Here is an 18378-nt window from a genome sequence, read left to right on the forward strand (position 1 = left end):
TTCTGCGTTCGCATTTTATTCCTGCTGTAAAAAATCCTCCATTTTTATTATAGAGATAGAAATGACATAAGGTCAGCCAGGAAACGTGTAAAGTATGTGACATCACTAATGATAATAACATTGTCAGTAAACTCTCTCGTCTGCTGTAAAGCTTCCTCTCAATTTAACCAACTGGTATTTTTCCAGCTCCAGTACAAAGAGCCCAGTCTTGACTTGAGTCAAGCTTACTGGCAGAGACCATTGCTTCCTTCTTGTGTTTTCCCTCAACTTTGGTTTCAGACCCCACTGTTTTGTCATGAACCATGTCACTAGCTTGACCCCCAAATATTGTAGATAATGGCAATTCTCTATATTATGAAAGCAACAATAAACCATTTTAGGACTCTATCACTGTCCGTAAGAAATCTTGGGTTATAGAATTTTGAGGAAACATAAATATCTGTTTCTTATCTTGAGAACATATAGTTTTTGAGTATATATTTTGAGTAAATTAGTGGGGGTGTGGACAGGTTTAATATATGACTATGAAACAGTGTGTAAATACATTTGGTTCAATGATAGCTATTATTTCTATTTATGATCTGAAACAATTTTAGTGCTGAGTGAAAACTATGAAAATATGACCTGTCCTGTAAAGAAAGATCTAATGTGCACCCAGCTCAGGTACAGAATTTTAAATCAGACATTTTCTTGTTATTTATACATTTATAAGCAAAAAGACATTTTTTTTAAAAACAATAGAAATATACAGTATTAATCTGTGTGATAACTTTATCGTTTAATTAATTATATTTCCCTTGCAGGTTTATCATTAGGAGTCTGTGACCTGATCTCTGCTTGCTTTAGATTTTTTTTTTCACAACAAGCTTAGCATTACCTTTTCACAAATCTGTTATTCTCTAACTAATCCTCTCTTGGAGAGGCTGCCTCCAATGAACCATGTCTGATTTGACTTTTAGTTTAGCCAACAAAAAAAGAAATAAACAAACTAAAACATCATCACTTAATTGGATTTATATGAAGGCAATGAAGATGTCATTTTAGTAGTGTGGGATGCTTTGTTGCCTTGATAATTTGTCAAACAAACAGCGTGACCAACTGTTTTTTATCTTTGGATTTTCTGTAGATGAAATTTGTCTGAGGTTTGTTTATCATGATACACATCTTGTCTTTGACTTTGACTGACCATTATACTGTATATGTAGCCTAATAAAAGTCTGTGACACACTTACTGGTAATTTACAAAAACATATGACGGAGACAGATGTATGTCATGTACAATAGATAAATAGATAGATGACATAGAGAAATGGAGGCTGGGAACTGAGACGTCTCCACTGGGCAGGAAATGCACTTTAGCACACAGTGCCACCCTGGGAGGAGTGGCTAATGATTAAAACTACCAGTGGAGGACATCTGAGCCCTCATCATCTAAGGTTTTAATGCGTTAACGCCTTACAGCTTACAGCTTTCTGCCTGTCTTTCTTGTGGTGAAGTTTTGTCCTTCAGTTTTTTTCCAATGGCTCGAGAATTCAAACTCCTCTTTCTCCTTTTGTTCATTGTAGCCTGTGGTAAGTAGACTGATTTTTTTTCATTTTAATTTAATCCTTAAATGTGTAAAATCTTTTGTAAAGTTGTTACCATTTGTCAGATAGAATAATTTATATGATTATAAACTCAATTGTCAGGTAAACTGAAGCAATCCAGTCTTTTGATTTCTATCTTTTAAATAAATGTAGTCATTATGGATAATGTTCTAAAATTTTATTGGGTATAAGCCAACTTTCTTCTTTGTGTCAATGTTGGCATGTCTTATTAAATCCATTGCCAGTAAGGAAAGGAAAGCTAGAAATGATGTAGGTCCGGGGTTGCTTGGATGAACGTCTTTTTACCACCATCATCTTTCTCTCCCTCTCATTTTTCTCTGAACTAGGCAAACCTCAATCACAGTCATAAACTGGCCCAGAATATTATTTATCCTCCCGCTCAAGGCATATTGACTCTTGTTTTTCACTTATTGAACCAAACTACATTGTGTTAGTGTTGACAGGAAACAGCATGTTGAGAGGATTTTTATATTTCATTTGTTTTACCTCAGTTCTGTTTCCAGAAAAATTACAACCCGCCTTAAATCCAACTGTTGAGAAATCAACATTTACAAAAAAGGCACAATGGTATAAGAGCTTCAAGCTTGGCCTTACAACCACTTTTTTACTTCGGAACTGGTCTGGTGCACACACAAGCAATAGTAAATATTTGACTAGTGTGTTGATGGAGACAATCTGACCTTACCTTATGACCCTGTTGTTACCCTACCTTCTTTTGGAGGGCTATACCAGACAAGGAAGTATCTTTGTTGCCCTCAGATCATCTTGACTGGTTAATGTTTTATATGCCTGAAACCTAAATGGCCTGATTAGCCACAGAATCTGACGCTTTTTCTTTTAAATCTTTTCTAGAATTTAAATGTGACATGGTGCTCAAAAGTCCTTTATCCTCAGTTCAGGTGTGATTAAATGGCCTGATTCTAAATTTGACACTGAATCGTATCTTAACAGACTTTCTTATCTGAGCGCCTTAATTTCTTCTGAATCCTTGTTCATACTGCATACAGCGCAAATGTGTCTAAGATACTTCTTTCAGACTGAATGGCTTTATTGTAATGCACTTGCATTGAATAATGTAATCTGTTCTGTTTAATATCAGAAATGTTCCTTAATGCTGGTAATCCTGGCATAATTTCGATGACCATTTTGAATCTAGTCTAATATAATGATTATAATAATAATAACAGAGAAACCAGTGGATTAATTATACTTTTGTTTCAGGCTGCTACAAAATTGAACATACAGTATGATAACCACAATGCTCAGCCTTTTACACCTTTGAACAGCTGGACTTTCCTTAGGTTATCAGTATAAGATACGGCATGACCTCGCCTAGTTCACCACCCACCCTTTATGTGGATCTTCTCATTGCTATGTAGCTTTTTTATCTTCAAATAAAGGAAAAGCACTGCCTATAAAACTATAAACCATGTTGTATATAATTCTGTCACTGCATATGATTTCATCATGTTATGCTGACTGGCATTGGCTTCTGTTAATAATTCGATAAAGATAAGGCGTGTTATTGTGACTAGAGCTTTATGGTATTATTTATTGGTAATAAGTATGCTCTATCATATATTATCTTGCCAGATCTGGATTAACTTGTTAAATAGATTGTTAAAACAGTTAAATTTCTTTGTTGTATAATTTGGTGTTATGCCCAAATTAGCTGTAGCTGAACACTGAGGCTATCACTAGGTTATCATTTACCAACTACGATATTGGGCTGCTCTAACCACAATAGTCTCTTTTGATGCAAACAGCGAATCCAGGCAACACAACCACTGCACAGGAACCTGCTGCGGCAAGAACAGCAAGTCCAGGCAACACAACCACTACACAGGAACCTGCTGCGGCAAGAACAGCAAGTCCAGGCAACACAACCACTACTCAGAAACCTGCTGCGACAACAACAGCAAGTCCAGTTATCCCAGCCACTACTCAGAAACCTGCTGCGACAACAACAGCAAGTCCAGTTATCCCAGCCACTACTCAGAAACCTGCTGCGACAACAACAGCAAGTCCAGTTATCCCAGCCACTACTCAGAAACCTGCTGCGACAACAACAGCAAGTCCAGTTATCCCAGCCACTACTCAGAAACCTGCTGCGACAACAACAGCAAGTCCAGTTATCCCAGCCACTACTCAGAAACCTGCTGCGACAACAACAGCAAGTCCAGTTATCCCAGCCACTACTCAGAAACCTGCTGCGACAACAACAGCAAGTCCAGTTATCCCAGCCACTACTCAGAAACCTGCTGCGACAACAACAGCAAGTCCAGTTATCCCAGCCACTACTCAGAAACCTGCTGCGACAACAACAGCAAGTCCAGATATCACAGCCACTACACAGAAACCTACTGCGACAACAACAGCAAGTCCAGATATCACAGCCACTACTCAGAAACCTGCTACAACAACAGGTTCAGGTGGTGTGTCCACAACAACATCAGTTCCTGCTACAAAGCCTCCAGGTACTTCTATCAGTATCCAAAAACTGTAATCCCCTCTATAACAAAGAGTTCATTGGATTTATGTGCTCTCATAAGTTGTAAATGCCCATATTGATGTGTGTGTGTGTGTGTGTTTTTCCTTGACTTTAAAGGTCCTTGTGATTCAAACCCATGTGGCAGTGGGAGCACCTGTGAGCCTCGTGGACCTCAGGACTTTGTATGCTTGTGTTTGGCTGGTGATTACTACAATAACAAAAGCAAAATGTGTGAGAGTGGTAAGTATTTGTTAGTGTACCACTTTGAGGCTGTTACTCCTTGAGTAAGTGCCTTAATGAACACTTATTATGATGCGAAAGTGTAAGCCTGTATTTGTCTTTAGTCTTGTGTGGCATATTGCAAATTCAAAATTACACAGGAGAAGTAGTACCTAGAGATACTGTAGTAGTTTTTTGGCAATTAAATTAGCTCAATTTTATTGAAGTGCGGTAGTATTAATTGAGTCAAAATTATAGGCACCTATAGAGGACCAGTGCTACATTAATAATTTCATTAAATATTAAAAGATAGTTTAACATTTTGGGAAATATGCTTAGCCTATAGCTAGAATATAGACTGGAAAAAGGGGGAAACAGCTATCCTGCCTCTGTCCAAAAGTAATGAAATCAGTGTAAAAACGTTGCGGTTATATAGTTACATGCTGGACTATTTCTTGATATCACAGTGACGTGGCCAGGCAACCAGCAGAGACGGCTGCTGGCTGTACTGTAGCTTTACATTAAAGTGAAAAATATTAGTAAATATGAGTGGTATTGATCTTCTTATCCCAGCAAGAAAGCAAATAAGGTTATTTCCCAAAATTTTGAACTACTCTTCCAAATAAATTGGTATGACAGGAGTGCATATACAACTTTCTTAAGATGATATTTTCCTGTTTTAGCCAAAGTATTCCCTGGACAACTAACCCTGGACATGACCTATAATGGAAACATGACTAATAAAACATCTACAGAATTTCAAAATGCCTCGAAAGAAATCATTGATGCGGTATGAAATCAATTTTCTCCCTTTTTCATGTGTTCATTTTTTAAAATTTTTTTAGTCTTTGTTAAATGTTAGGCCTAGAGTAAAGACCTGTCAAATAATTCACATAATTGCTTTGACGTTTTTTAACATCCCTCATCTATTTGTCTAGGAGTGATATGGATATTTATCCACAATTTGCACACATTAAAATTTTCCAGTAGATATTCAAACAAACAGCTACTGTGGCCTTTGTGGAATATCTGGTGCAACTGGATGCTAGTTGTGTCAGAATTACAAACCTATTCTATACTTGAGTATTAAACTTGATGCGTGTGGTGATTAATGCTCTGTGTAACTACACAATATGTATCAAAGCAAAATAATTTTGAGAACTGAAGTTGATCTCAAGGAGCAGTCCATACCCAGTGAGATGATGTCCTAAACAAAATGGCATTTTCCTTCTAAAACACAGCTGAATGCTGCTTACAGTGAGTCTGATGGTTACACTGAATCTACAGTGCTGGAACTGCGGTAAGTTGTAGTGTGATGGTGACAGTCTGTCTAGAGCCATACTCCCTACAGTACACTTACAGCACATTGCAATTAGTAATTGCAGAATATAATTATCATTAAGTGTAATTTTTGTCCATATAGACCCAGTAAAAACAGCAGGGTTTGGTCAAGATCAGAGGAAAAGGTCAATGCATCTGTTGAGATCATCTTCCGAACAGATTCTAAAATCAATTCATCTGAAGTTACCAAGCAGATAGAGACTGCCAGCAACTGTGACAAGTGTGTCCTGGGAAATGCGAAATTTAAAGGTATGTTTGTTACATCTGTCTCTATATTTTAGATCTTTATCCAGTTTGATGGTGAGATATGGATTTGTTTTCAACAGAAAATAGTTGAAAAGTAATGTTTCAAAATGATATACTGTATCTGGTTTTAAAAAGCAGTACTGTGTGAAATTCATTAATAGCTGTCAAATATAGCAGAATTTTTGGTAAACAGTATTCTTTACAAATGTTTGGTTTTATTTTGTCCTATCAAACATTTGTTAGTAGCTTTCATTATTAGGGCTACTGAATGCAGAACCTTCCATTGCTTAGATATTTTTAGGACTACACTCATTTTGGGTTTTTTTTGGCCCATTGATCATGCTTTTGATTTGGTTCCTTATATAGACAATCTGACACTATCCGGTAGTAACCAATCACCCATCTCCAAATGTGCACACACCTGCCACCAAGTCCACACTCAAGCTTGTTTTGTAAAAGCAATTAAACACGAAGTGTGTTGGGCGTAAATATTCAGTGAACACTACACAATGGGTTTTTGAAAACAGAAAATATTGATGGGGACAAATTTATGTTATTCATTTATTTGAGGGGAGATGACCCCCCATCCCTAGCAGCGATTATGCACCTGCTCCATACTACACTGTTAGACAAGTTTTTCAAAGTGTGTAACACTTGAATAACAGTGTGCAGGATGGCTCAACATGTTCAATTAAACATCAAACCCCCACATTATTTTCAGCCATGCAAATGAGTAAGACATCCAGCACAATATACTGTATTTCGCAGATTCATTTGTTATCGGGTTTGATTAGTTGTTTGGATGCAGTGTTTTCTTCTCTGTGCTTGCTGTTTGTACACGCTCACATTCCTCTCCAAGACGCCTACAGTATGCAAGTTTTTAGTTTAATCCAAAAAATCGCAGCAGACGTTTTGACTTCTCACAGTAGGAAAAACGTGATGGCTCCTTTCAATTAAACTCTTTCTCTCTGTACAAGTATTTACATGACATGATTTACATGGCTTATTATTACTTTAAACATCATATGCTAAATAATTAGCATGCACACTATAGCTGTTTTTTGTCAATTCTCAGGCCAGATAGGCTATTGGTTAAGGTGACCAAGTGTTTTATAATACTTCTGCCCTGATGTTAAAATTTGATTACTCATGTATTTCTAGGCCCCTTGTCACTGCACAAATAGTGATCTTTGTACAGTGAAGAGTATCGGTCAGCTGACATGGAATGGTATTTCTCAACTGCTGTCAGCATATTGTACATTTCACCGTTCGTATCATGTTGTTATTTTAGCGTTGTCATGTTTTAGTGCTCATATATTATCTTACTCATCTGAGATAGATGTGCTGATAGTATACTCTTTTTTTCTTTCATTTAAAGAGACACCTCTGTGTGATATGAAACCCTGTGATGAGGACACTACAGAATGTTTATCAGAAAATGGACTTTATAACTGTACCTGTAATGATAACTACATTAAGACACCCTTCAGTGACAGAATGTGCAGGGGTAAGTGCATTTAATGAGTGAGAGAGAGAAAAGTATGTGTGTGTGTGTGTGTGTGTGTGTGTGTGCAATAATATAATTATCTTTCTTTAACTAAACTACAAACTACTTCAACTTTTCGTGCTTTTGCAGTATGTCCCAGTGGTTATAAAGCAAGTGGATCCGAATGTGTCGCGTAGGTACTTAAATGTCATGTCAGAAATGTCTTAAAATGTAATAATTAGTATCTACCAAATTATTTTTTCTAATTATGGCAAGGAGGGAAAAACTGAAAGCCATGCAACTATTCTTCTCTTTCAGTTGTCCATTTGGTTATTTGGGTTTGAACTGCAATGAATGTGAGTATACAGTATGTATGTTTTTTTGAAAAAAGTGATACACAATTGTTGACAACATAAAAAGTCAGGTATGCTACAAATGCAACCATCTCGTCTAATGCAGTAACATTATCTCTCCAAATTGTCACCAACTGCTCGCAAATGTGATATATTTTCTGTGGGAAACATAATGCTGCCAAATTTAAAAAAAAAAAAAATTACATTATCCAGAAAGATAATATTCCTTCAGTATAAGTGCATGACAAGTAAAATGTGGTAGAACTAGAGGCACCTGGGTTTCAGTGGTCTTCGATACCTGCTTAACTAAAAATGTCCATCCATGTATCCATGAATCACTTTCTAAACTTTTTCTTAAACTTTCTGTTTCAGCAAGTTGTGTCAAAGAAAAGTTTTTATTAAATACATTCACTAGCTTTATTATTCATGTCAATCTCTGTGTTTTGTTAGCATGGCAGCTGGCGCTGGTAATAGTCAGCTCCGTGCTTGGGGGACTGCTGCTCATCACGCTCATCCTTCTGCCTGTAGTGGCCTGCAAGTGAGTTTCTCAGCTATGTTTTCATCCATTTCCAATCATTTATTATTGCCTCTGCCATGTCTCTGCTATCTCTCACTCAAGCTACACATTAACCTTTATATAACTAGGCATGTTAATTATGAACCTTTTTTACTGTGACAAGGTAGCCTGGTAGTTTTAATCTGTCATTTTATTTTAGACACAAACATATTTTACAGATACTTTGCATCAAAGAAAAATGTCGTTTACAAATGAAATATAGTGCAGTAGTACAGACACAGTAATATAGGCAGTAATATATACTTTTGTTTTATCTTGTTAGATCCTCAAAGAAGAGCTCCGGGAAGAACAAAGTTGGGGATCCCTATGTCAGCCACTCTTCTGCCAAGGCACCCCTGGCTAACAGCAGCTTAGCCATTAGCCGAGCACCCTCGGTTAATAACGGCCCAGCCAATGGCCTGGGAAGCTTTGCAAATGCTGGGGCACCTAGGATCCCAAGGGCCACAACCACCAGCAGCTGGGACCGCAGGTCCGACCTGGAGATGACTCCAAGCAACAGCCGGCAAAACCTGATCTCTGCGGGGAAGAACATGGTGAGCATGCCTATGTCTGCGTTTGATGTATAAAGAGGAGAAAAGTGGAAGGGTAGTATGAGTTAACTGACGAAATATAAAACCCTGAAAAGGTTTTAATTCATGGGACAGAAAGAGCTAAAGTATGCAGGGCAGAAAAGAAATGAAAATATTCAGCAGGGTCAAAGGAGAGAAAATGAGGAATACACATGCTTTGTGTTTGTCATAAAGAAACTTTTTTCTTTGCAGAATGTCTACGAGGATGCGGATGACATGAACAGCAACCCATACGTTCGACCCTCGAGCAGTCTCTATGCTCAGACTCGACCCTCGAGCAGTCTCTATGCTCAGGATCGACCCTCGAGCAATCTCTATGCTCAGGATCGACCCTCGAGCAATCTCTATGCTCAGGATCGACCTCAGAGCAATCCATATGCTCAGGCCCGACCCCAGAACAACCCATACGCTCAGAATCGACCACAGACCAACCCGTATGCTTCGAGCCAAGGCCAGACCAACCCTTACTACATGCACGATGATGGAAGACGGTTCAATTAATGTGGAACCGCAAAGGTTTATCCTACAGTGACATTTACCCTGATCAAATATTTCATGAGGTGCACCACTGACTTGAAGTTTTGTCAGAAACACCTCAGAATTCAGTTTTCTTACTTTCTTTTTTTTTCAAAAAACTACACAACATTAATATCCCATTATGATAAGAGAAGTATAAACAGAAGCACTATGGGAGCTCAGGTTTTGTGCAATCGCCCAAGAAATGTGCAGTAATGAATATTATTGTACTGTAGGGCTGTTAGTCCTTTCAACCCATTGATCCATATATTGTGAACTCCATTCTGACCAATTATAAGCTTAAGCATAAATCATTCCTGTCTTTCCTTGACTACTTTATGTGAAAGTTTGGGATATGAAAAACACTGTGGGTCCTTTCAAAGGTTTTGTCTCACCCCATTTCAATGTTTTCATTGTCAGTCAGTTAAAATAGTATTTACTCAAGAATGTCTGATTGTTTAATGGCACTGAGTCAGGTATTGATCCTCTACGATCTGGCTAAAGGCCAGAAATGAGGAGCTTGCCCGTCTAATGTCTTGCTTGTCTATGAATTTGCAAAATTTACATTTTTTTAGGTTTATGATGAGTCACAATTTTATTCAGTTGTTTGTAAATGAGACGAGTTTCTTTTGTTCTAATAAAACTTAATGGATTATTCCTCCAAATCAGGGCATGTTGATTCCCTCTATATATTTCAGTGTAATTTGTGTTAAATGTTTCTACATTAAAATGGTTTAATGTTCTTTTTTGTATAACTTAAGAGTATATTTTGTTTATTTCTAACCACTTTTGTGACTGATTGATACCAAGCTGTGTTCTTCATAAATAAAATAAAATTACATCTTTAACTATTTTAACGTTTGCATGCACTTTGTATTAATTTTCTTTTGTCACTTATAACATCATATGATATTAAATTCATTTTAACCATAAATCAACTTGAGGACATTGGACTTCACCACAGTGAGTGACATCACTTTCACACGTTTTACATGTTCAATTGAAAGTCACTAATGATCAAACCATCTCAAGTCTATTACTCTGGATATATTTAATTTACACATATGGCATGCATTAAAGCAAATGCAATTATTGAAGCTTTTACTGTTTAGCCATCTCCATTATTAAGCAATCGCTTAGAACTGAGTGTGTTTAAACTGTTTAAATTCAGCATGGACATGCTTCTAAAGTTGAAAATGTACTGTCTCTGAGAAAGTCTCACATCTTACATTTACTCTGCTATTTATTTAAAATCTTAGTTTGTATGTTTCAGAAGAGTTGTTGCTGCTTGCACAGCCTTTTTTTATTTTTTATTTTTGGTAGTACTGTGCCACTTGAGGGCGCCAAAGTTCAAACAAAAACACCTTCAGAACAGTTGCGCAAGTGATGAAAACAGGAGAGGGTCCTGCCGGTAGGTCTCAGGGACGCTTCTGGTGCAGGCTCCGCTCTCAGGACAACCCCACAGTCAGGACAGGATTTTTTTTTCTTTTTTACCTTGCATTAAAAACCGTAGAGGAAAACATGCTCACGACACATGCCCACAGAGCTGTAACGTTATACAGTGACAGTGACAACATGACTGTGACTTGTTTGGTTTAAAGTAATTAAATATGGCAAATCATGTTGTTGTTGTTTTAATAGTAGCTATATCAAAGAGATGTTAAAAACGTAGTGTATTGTTGTTGTGAGTTGCAAGCTATGCGGCTTGTGTAGGTCTCCATAGTCGGCCTCTGTATTTCTCCAGAGTTACCATACTGCATTAATGTTAGCACAGTTAGCTGTAGGCTAAGTGCCATTAAAACATCGTGACTCAGCATTAACTCTGACTCTCTTATCTCACACACTCGGTATCTTATACGTAGTATTAACAGAAAATATGAGAATTTCTGGGAGACCTGTTAATGGTATTTATTCAATATTACTATGGATAAAATACTGAAAATACATTGTTACAAGTACAGAGATGCTTTCATTTTTTGTTTCAATTAAGTAACCCGCCCTGTGCTGTCACAGCTTTAGATGATACTTGACGTATAGTCAAAATAATTTACAAAATAGTGTGGTTTTTAAATCACCAAATTGTCCTCAGTGTCTATTGTTGGGCTTTGGTAAATAATCTTCTGTGGGATACTATTCTCTCAAGGACAAATATCCTTTAATGCTTTTGTCCTTTCAAGTGTTAGGATAGAAAAAATACTAAAAGGAAAAGGATTTCAGGCTTTAAATAATTCCATCGTAGGTGAGTCATAGTAAGCTGGATGTTAAAATAAACACAAATGTCCTGACTAACATGCAACAGCACAGAAACAGCAGATGTGTTAACATGATTAGAAGTCTTGATGACTGGTAACACATGGTTTAAAGGAACAGAAAATCTGTGTAGAAGGAAGTTAATTTCCTTAGCAACTCAGATCAGAGTTTAGTTAAAGATTCTTTAGCTCTTAGCTTCACTCCAGTTTTTGAGGAGGATAAATATGACATAAAATACTTTCCCACTGGCCTTTCACTTCCACAGCATTTGCCACTAGTAGATATTTATAGTTTTTGCATAATTTGCGCTGGAAGGAAAGCAACCTCTTGCCCTTTATTGCCATAAAGCAATATTCCTTTGTGCTATAAAGCAATTACCCAGATTTGCTGTAACAAGGTCACACATTGTGAAATGCAATGAAGATGCCAGTAGAAGTTGCCAATCATGAGTTTGTTTGGTAACTGTAAATGATAGTGTAAAGTAATTTGGCAATAATTTGTTATCGAAACTCTACACGCAGCACCTTTAAGTTGATCATTTTTTATTGTTCTGTTTAAACAGGATGGAATTCATAGATATATTAAATATCCATCTGCATAAAATATATTAAGTAATGATAATTATGCTTGTGTGTACAATTATGTTTCTCTATGGATATTGTATTTGATTTCAATACATTTAATAGGTGGCACACACAATACCATATTTTTGCCATTACACTACACTACTATGTACTAAGGTGTGTACCACTATAACACATTCAGGTTTAAAGTCCTTTGCAGACTATGATGACATTTGAATCAAAAATCAAAAAAAACCCATCAGTCTTGGTCCCCTATCCACCAACATGCAGCCAACTGCCAGAAATCTAGGAGTTTGATTCTGATTTAAGTTTCGAACCACACATTAAAAAAGTTGTCCAGTCCTGCTCCCTGCAAATAAGAACCATTTCCAGAATTAAGCCAATGCTCTCCCACTCTGACCTGGAAAAAATCATCCATGCTCTCATTTTCTCCACATTAGACTACTGTAACTCTCTCCTTTCAAGCATAAGACAAAAAATCCCTCTGTTGTCTCCAACTAGTTCAGAACGCAGAAGATAGGCTTCTTAGTGGTTTGAACAGACTACATCACATCATCCCAAGTTTCTCTCCATTGGCTCCCTGTTCCTTTTAGAATTGATTTTAAGATTTTACTGATCACTTTTAAAGCATGTCTGGGTCTGGTTCCAAGCTACATAACAGTTATGTTGACCCCATACGAACCAGCCCGCAGCCTTAGATCCTCAGGTGGGGCCCTTCTGGCTCTTTCAATGTCGAGGCTTAAATCTAAAGGTGACCATGCTTTTGCCATCAGGGCCCCTCGACTTTGGAACGACCTGCCTGAGGAGATAAGGTTAGCAGAATCAGTAACTTCTTTTAAATCACCTCTTTAAACCCATTTCTACAGACTTACTTTTATATGATGTCTTTTTATCATCTCTATTGTTTTTCATTGTCTTCTACTGTCATCTTCTTAATTTCAGACTTGTTATTGCTTTCTGTGTCATGTGTCTTTGCTTTTGTATTGTACTGCCTTTGCTTTGTCTGTCAAAGCACTTTGTAAACTCTGTTTTTAAAGGTGCTATATAAATAAAGATATTATTATTATTTATCACAGCTGAAAATAATTTTTTAGCCACTGTGGTATTGTTTTTCTTCAGTTTGTTAGGTAAATAAGACATGTCAGTTGTACTGTAGAGTGTAGGTTCTTTTTAAGTGGATGTAGAAATGAAAAAATGCACATCTGTTTTCAGGCATCATATAGTGGTTTCAGCTACAGACAGTGTTAATGTCCTGCTGCAATGTTACACAAAAATGAGTAGTTACTTTTTCTTGCTGATGTAGACAACATACCAACAGGTAAAAGTTAATCTTAGATGAAGTTTTATGTAAAGGAGTGAGCCATAAAAAGGTGTATTACTCCGTGTCACATTATTGGTCAGCTGGTCCCTGAGTTATACATCTCAATCCCAAAGGTGCCATCTTCACCAGGTTCATTTGGGTTAACATAGTCAGGGTGTAGATTTAGAATGACTGGACACACAAGCTGAACAGTGAGACAAAAGAGCATCGAGGGAGAAGTCTGAGCACTAAATTATGGGCCTTAAAGGTCTTCTATTTCTTCTGCTGCTGTCCCAAGGAATTCAGCTTGCTCAAGGTATGGTTATACTCTCTTTTTTTTTTTTTTACATCAATACATTTTCTAGTGACCAATATGCTAAAGTTAACATTGAAAGTTCAAGTAGTAGCGAAAGTACTAGGTAATGGTCAACAATAATTAGCTGGAATTTTGGATTCCAATGCAATTGCATCATTACAGTAGGATGTTTCTCATTTTTCATCATTACTGTAAGAAACTTTTAATAAACAGATTAATTCCTAAATGAGATTTGAGTAGTTTGACACCTTTCTGATAAAAAAATAAAAATTACATGAATAAAAATCATGCGAATATTGAGTTTTGGCTGTTTGGAAAATAATAAAACTTAAAATTATTGACTTTATAAAGGATGCACAACATGTGATGTTAAAGTATTGTGCAATAAATAAATAAATAGACAGGTTACCTCTAAAGTGCATTAGCATTTCAACAGAAATCCTACATTTATGCCATATTCATTTAATTGTGTTTGATAGCCTATGCAAGATTTTATGTTGTTAATAATTTACAGTAAAAAATGACCATTTTTTGACTTATCGGATGGTTATTTCACTCCCCTTTCTTTTACTAAATTTTGAAAAGTTATGAATGCACAAGATATTCAAAGTACACATATCAAGCTATCTCTCTGCTGATTCAGATATGGATGTTGTATTTGATTGGCTCGCATACTCCAAAGTCATAAGATGGACTATTCATTCACAGTGAAGAATTAACTGTCCTTTAAAGGCTGAATCACATGTTTTGAGGTTGAAATGCTGCACAAGGAGGAAGTAACAGTGTCATAAACATGGTAACTCATTTGTCAAGGAAACCGTAAAATACACTTTTTCATTTAAGTGTCATTGAAATCAAACATTCAAATATGCAATGTTACCATGACTGAATGTATTTTAAACAATATTGAATGCACAAATTACCTCTGTAACACCCACACCATGCTCATAGAAACTGAATGATGATAGATGTTTTAAACCTCATCAGTCTGTCTTGGTTTGTTTTTCTGCAGGAAGTTGTGGCAGTGGGGAGTTTCAGTGCATCAATGGACAATGTATTAACATAGCCTGGAGGTGTGATGGGACTAAAGACTGCACAGATGACTCAGATGAGCAAAACTGCCGTGAGTACAGCAACCGAATCACTGGAAACACAATCAGTGCTATGCAAAACCATCTCAAAAACCCAGTGTTTCCAGTCTTTTTGATTATATAAGTTCACCATACAGACATATACGAATGTCCATACGATAATCTATTAACTGGGAAGATGAAGTTTGGCATTAAAACATAAAGCTTTAAGCACTATTATTTATGTGAAAACTCTTCTATTGTTTTATTCTTTGTGGCAGCACCTCCATCGTGCAGCTCACAGGAATTTAAGTGTGTAACAAGCGGTGAATGCATCTCTTTGGGATTTGTCTGCGATGGAGAGGAAGACTGCATCGATGGCTCAGATGAACAAAGAACATGTGGTATGCAGTCATGAAGAGTAAAACCACTAGGTGGCAACATCACCTCATAGAAAAAATGCATGAAGTTCTAATGGAACAACATACAGTATATGTACATATACTGAATTTCTCTAATAGGAACAAAAAACATACTAAAGATAGGAAAACATTGTAACTTTATGGCATATATCATTTTACTAGTTTAATAACAGGTCTATGCAGGTAGATAAAGGGGTCATGATATAATTTTTGTTAATAGCTCTTCATGTCATTGTGACAAAATTGATTTTCAGAAACATCAATTGACAAACAAAATGACCTGCATTTCTTAACTGAAGCTGACAATTTGCGCTTTAAAGAGCTACAAGTCTAATTCCTGTGCAGCATATCATTTTGGAGTAAAATTTCTCACATACTTTTGGTTCAGATGGTCGGACCTGCAGCCCAGATCAGTTCACCTGCCAGGAGGGCCAATGTATCCCCAAAAAATACAGATGTGACTATGTGAAGGACTGCGTGGACAACTCTGATGAGAACAACTGCGGTAAGAATTTTAGACGTACAGGGAACTCATTACGATGTACTTTGATATAATACATAATACTGATCAGTAGTAGGCTATGAGATATTTGTGTTCACTGTTATAATCTCTATGAGGTTTTTGTTTGATAGGGAAAATTTTATGGGCATTGAGAGTAAAAAGAAAAGTCATTTTTATAGAGTAAGTTTGTGTTTTTTGCAGACTATCCACGTTGCACCCAGAAGACATGTGCTAATGGGGCTTGTTACAACCATTCTCAGCATTGCAATGGGCTACAGGACTGCAGAGATGGCTCTGATGAATTCAACTGCAGTGAGTAGACTCAACAAATTTTATGTTCATCAGCTCAGGTTTATAGACCAAGTTAAATCTATCAGTGATGTGAAAATTGAAATAATCCTCTCATCTCTGCAGCTATATTATCAAATTCATGCTTTTTTCGCACAAAACCTGTTTTAACCCCAGTTTGGGTCACATTAGCTACAATAGAGTTAAATATTACCCTCTTATACTTGTGTAATGAGATGTAACAATAAAGAACTTGAACCTGAGTCAAGTCACTGCTTTTTTCACAGATTAATAACCGCAAATGCTAAACTAAAATGCGACATCTCCAGATTCCTCAAAGATTCTTGTTTCCAGCTGTGATGAATTATATCAGCTTCACTATACTGATGTTAAACCATTTTCCAAATTTCAACTGCGTCCCTCAGACAAACAAGAGGGTGGCTGGAAGTGACGTTCTTGCTCGTCTTGAATGATGCAAAATTAAACAATTAACCAAGTATAAGGTTAATTTATCCAAAGTTGTATTAGTTACACATCTGTCTATATTTTTCATATTTATTTGTATTTTCCACATAGTTTGTAACATTATGTCGTATGATATAAGCAAAGAGAATGTCACTTCCGACTGTAATCTTTGTTTCATTTCAGCTAGCGTTAGCTCAGTCCCAATTATGGAAAGGATACAAAGTTTCATGATTTAGCAGCATACGGAATAATTTTCGTTCCAGTCAGATAGAAGAATGTTTCAGGAATCCGTAAATGTCTCCAAAACAGCCAAGTGTTGTGTAAAGATTTTATTTAGCTTGTATATTTGAAATTGCCATACCATATACATAATGATGCACCTCTGGTTCTTAATAAATTTTGTTTCCTTGTAATTTTGGTTTAACTAGTTAAGGTTGTTTTATTACCTCTGGGTTTGTTTGACCTGTTGTAAATTCAGTCATTGTGTTTTATTTTCAGCGACTCAGCACTGTCCCATCCACCAGTATCAGTGTGCAAATGGTTACTGTATTCCAAATTCATTTGTGTGTGACCACTGGGATGACTGTGGGGACAACAGTGATGAGCAAGGCTGTGGTGAGGACTGAACAGAGTTTCATTAGAGGGTCAACTCACATTTAATTGTAACACAGAAGGCATTTAAAAGTAGTTGAATTGAATTTAAAATGATCCTGTGATAACATAAGGTTCAGTTGTACAACATGTGAAAATACTTAATGTATGTGCTTGAAGCTCTAAAAGGATATTCAAAAAGAGTAATTATTGTGACACCAATGTTAAATGGGCCCATATTTTTGTTGCAATGTATAGAAAGATGGGCAACACTTCAACCTGAATTAATGTGAGTTCTCCCTATTTATTCTTTAGTGTACCAGAGCTGTAGCGGCAATGAGTTTACATGTTCGAGTGGCCGTTGCATTCCTCAGCGCTGGGTGTGTGACCAGTTCAATGACTGTGGGGACTACAGTGATGAGAAAGGATGTGGTGAGAAAACTTGCTCTTAGAGGTGGATTAATAATCTGAACTGGAAATCCAGTGTAGATGTGAAGACTACACTGAAATTTAAATCTAAAAACAACAGTCAATTGGCATAGTTAAGGATTCATGGTTAGGATCATTAGCTTAATTTAAAGGTAGTTTCATTCCAAAATGATAAAGATACGATGAGAAACTTTTGACTTTGGAAAATACTCTAGCTAAAGACTTGTAAGAATTATCAGAAATGACTTAAGTCTAAAGACTGCCTATGTAAAAACCTTTCTAATTCATAATATACACTCATATGTTTATGTGGTTTTTAGATAGTAACTCTCGAGACTGTTACCCTGGTGAGTGGGGATGCCCGGGTTCGACAGTATGTATACCAGTGGGAAAAGTGTGTGATGGCAAACCTGACTGTCCTGGAGGAACAGATGAGACCAACTCCACAGCTCAGCAAACCTGCAGTAAGTCTGACAGATGTAATGTTTTCATATATGTGTGAGATATCTACATGTATGAGTCCCTCACTAAACCACAGAAACCTTGTAATAATACTGCTATGTAAACCCATTTGTCTTTAGAGCTGTTGTGGAGAAGAAACCAAGGAAATTAAATTTAAATTAACTGAAATGTTAGAGAGATGGTCAACTGTAAAATGTCCCTCATTTGCAGCCTAGGGCTATAAATTTAGGTGCAAGTGTTTTACACATTACAGTGTGGTGTACTCATAAACGTTTCTCGGAAGTCAGCTGTTGA

General features: G+C 36.7%; 2 protein-coding genes across 6 annotated transcripts in view; both read left to right on the top strand.

The window, feature by feature from the left end:
- The first annotated feature begins 1412 nt into the window (after positions 1-1412).
- Positions 1413-10258, top strand: muc13b (mucin 13b, cell surface associated). 5 transcript variants are annotated; one of them, XM_067576473.1, is made up of 12 exons: positions 1413-1571; positions 3374-4084; positions 4216-4338; positions 5001-5107; positions 5559-5617; positions 5741-5907; positions 7283-7411; positions 7541-7583; positions 7709-7746; positions 8194-8281; positions 8583-8853; positions 9082-10258. In XM_067576473.1, exons 1-12 carry the CDS (start codon positions 1520-1522, stop codon positions 9388-9390), a joined length of 2097 nt encoding a protein of 698 aa, XP_067432574.1. In that variant the 5' UTR covers positions 1413-1519; the 3' UTR covers positions 9391-10258. The 5 variants fall into 5 exon arrangements, with proteins under 5 accessions (XP_067432574.1, XP_067432573.1, XP_067432575.1 ...); XM_067576472.1 differs by having other exon boundaries at positions 1416-1572; positions 3366-4084; XM_067576474.1 differs by having other exon boundaries at positions 1424-1575; positions 3420-4084.
- A 2724-nt stretch (positions 10259-12982) lies between these two features.
- Positions 12983-18378, top strand: part of lrp2b (low density lipoprotein receptor-related protein 2b) — a 40137-nt gene continuing 34741 nt past the window's right edge. Inside the window, exons 1-8 of the mRNA XM_067576459.1 lie at positions 12983-13855; positions 14868-14978; positions 15207-15329; positions 15736-15852; positions 16051-16161; positions 17101-17217; positions 17509-17625; positions 17943-18086. Of these exons, the coding sequence (XP_067432560.1) occupies positions 13795-13855; positions 14868-14978; positions 15207-15329; positions 15736-15852; positions 16051-16161; positions 17101-17217; positions 17509-17625; positions 17943-18086 (901 nt within the window). The 5' untranslated portion in view covers positions 12983-13794. The remainder of the gene's footprint in view (positions 13856-14867; positions 14979-15206; positions 15330-15735; positions 15853-16050; positions 16162-17100; positions 17218-17508; positions 17626-17942; positions 18087-18378) is intronic.

The sequence above is a fragment of the Thunnus thynnus genome, chromosome 20 (assembly GCF_963924715.1).
Source record: "Thunnus thynnus chromosome 20, fThuThy2.1, whole genome shotgun sequence".
In the NCBI taxonomy this organism is placed as follows: domain Eukaryota; kingdom Metazoa; phylum Chordata; class Actinopteri; order Scombriformes; family Scombridae; genus Thunnus; species Thunnus thynnus.

Excerpts from the sequence above, each read along its gene's own strand:
- muc13b (XM_067576472.1), top strand. The coding sequence starts at position 1,520 with ATGGCTCGAGAATTCAAACTCCTCTTTCTCCTTTTGTTCATTGTAGCC. Across the intron at positions 5,908-7,282 it reads GGGAAATGCGAAATTTAAAG|AGACACCTCTGTGTGATATG; the intron begins GTATGTTTGTTA and ends TTTCATTTAAAG. Across the intron at positions 8,854-9,081 it reads TCTCTGCGGGGAAGAACATG|AATGTCTACGAGGATGCGGA; the intron begins GTGAGCATGCCT and ends TTTTCTTTGCAG.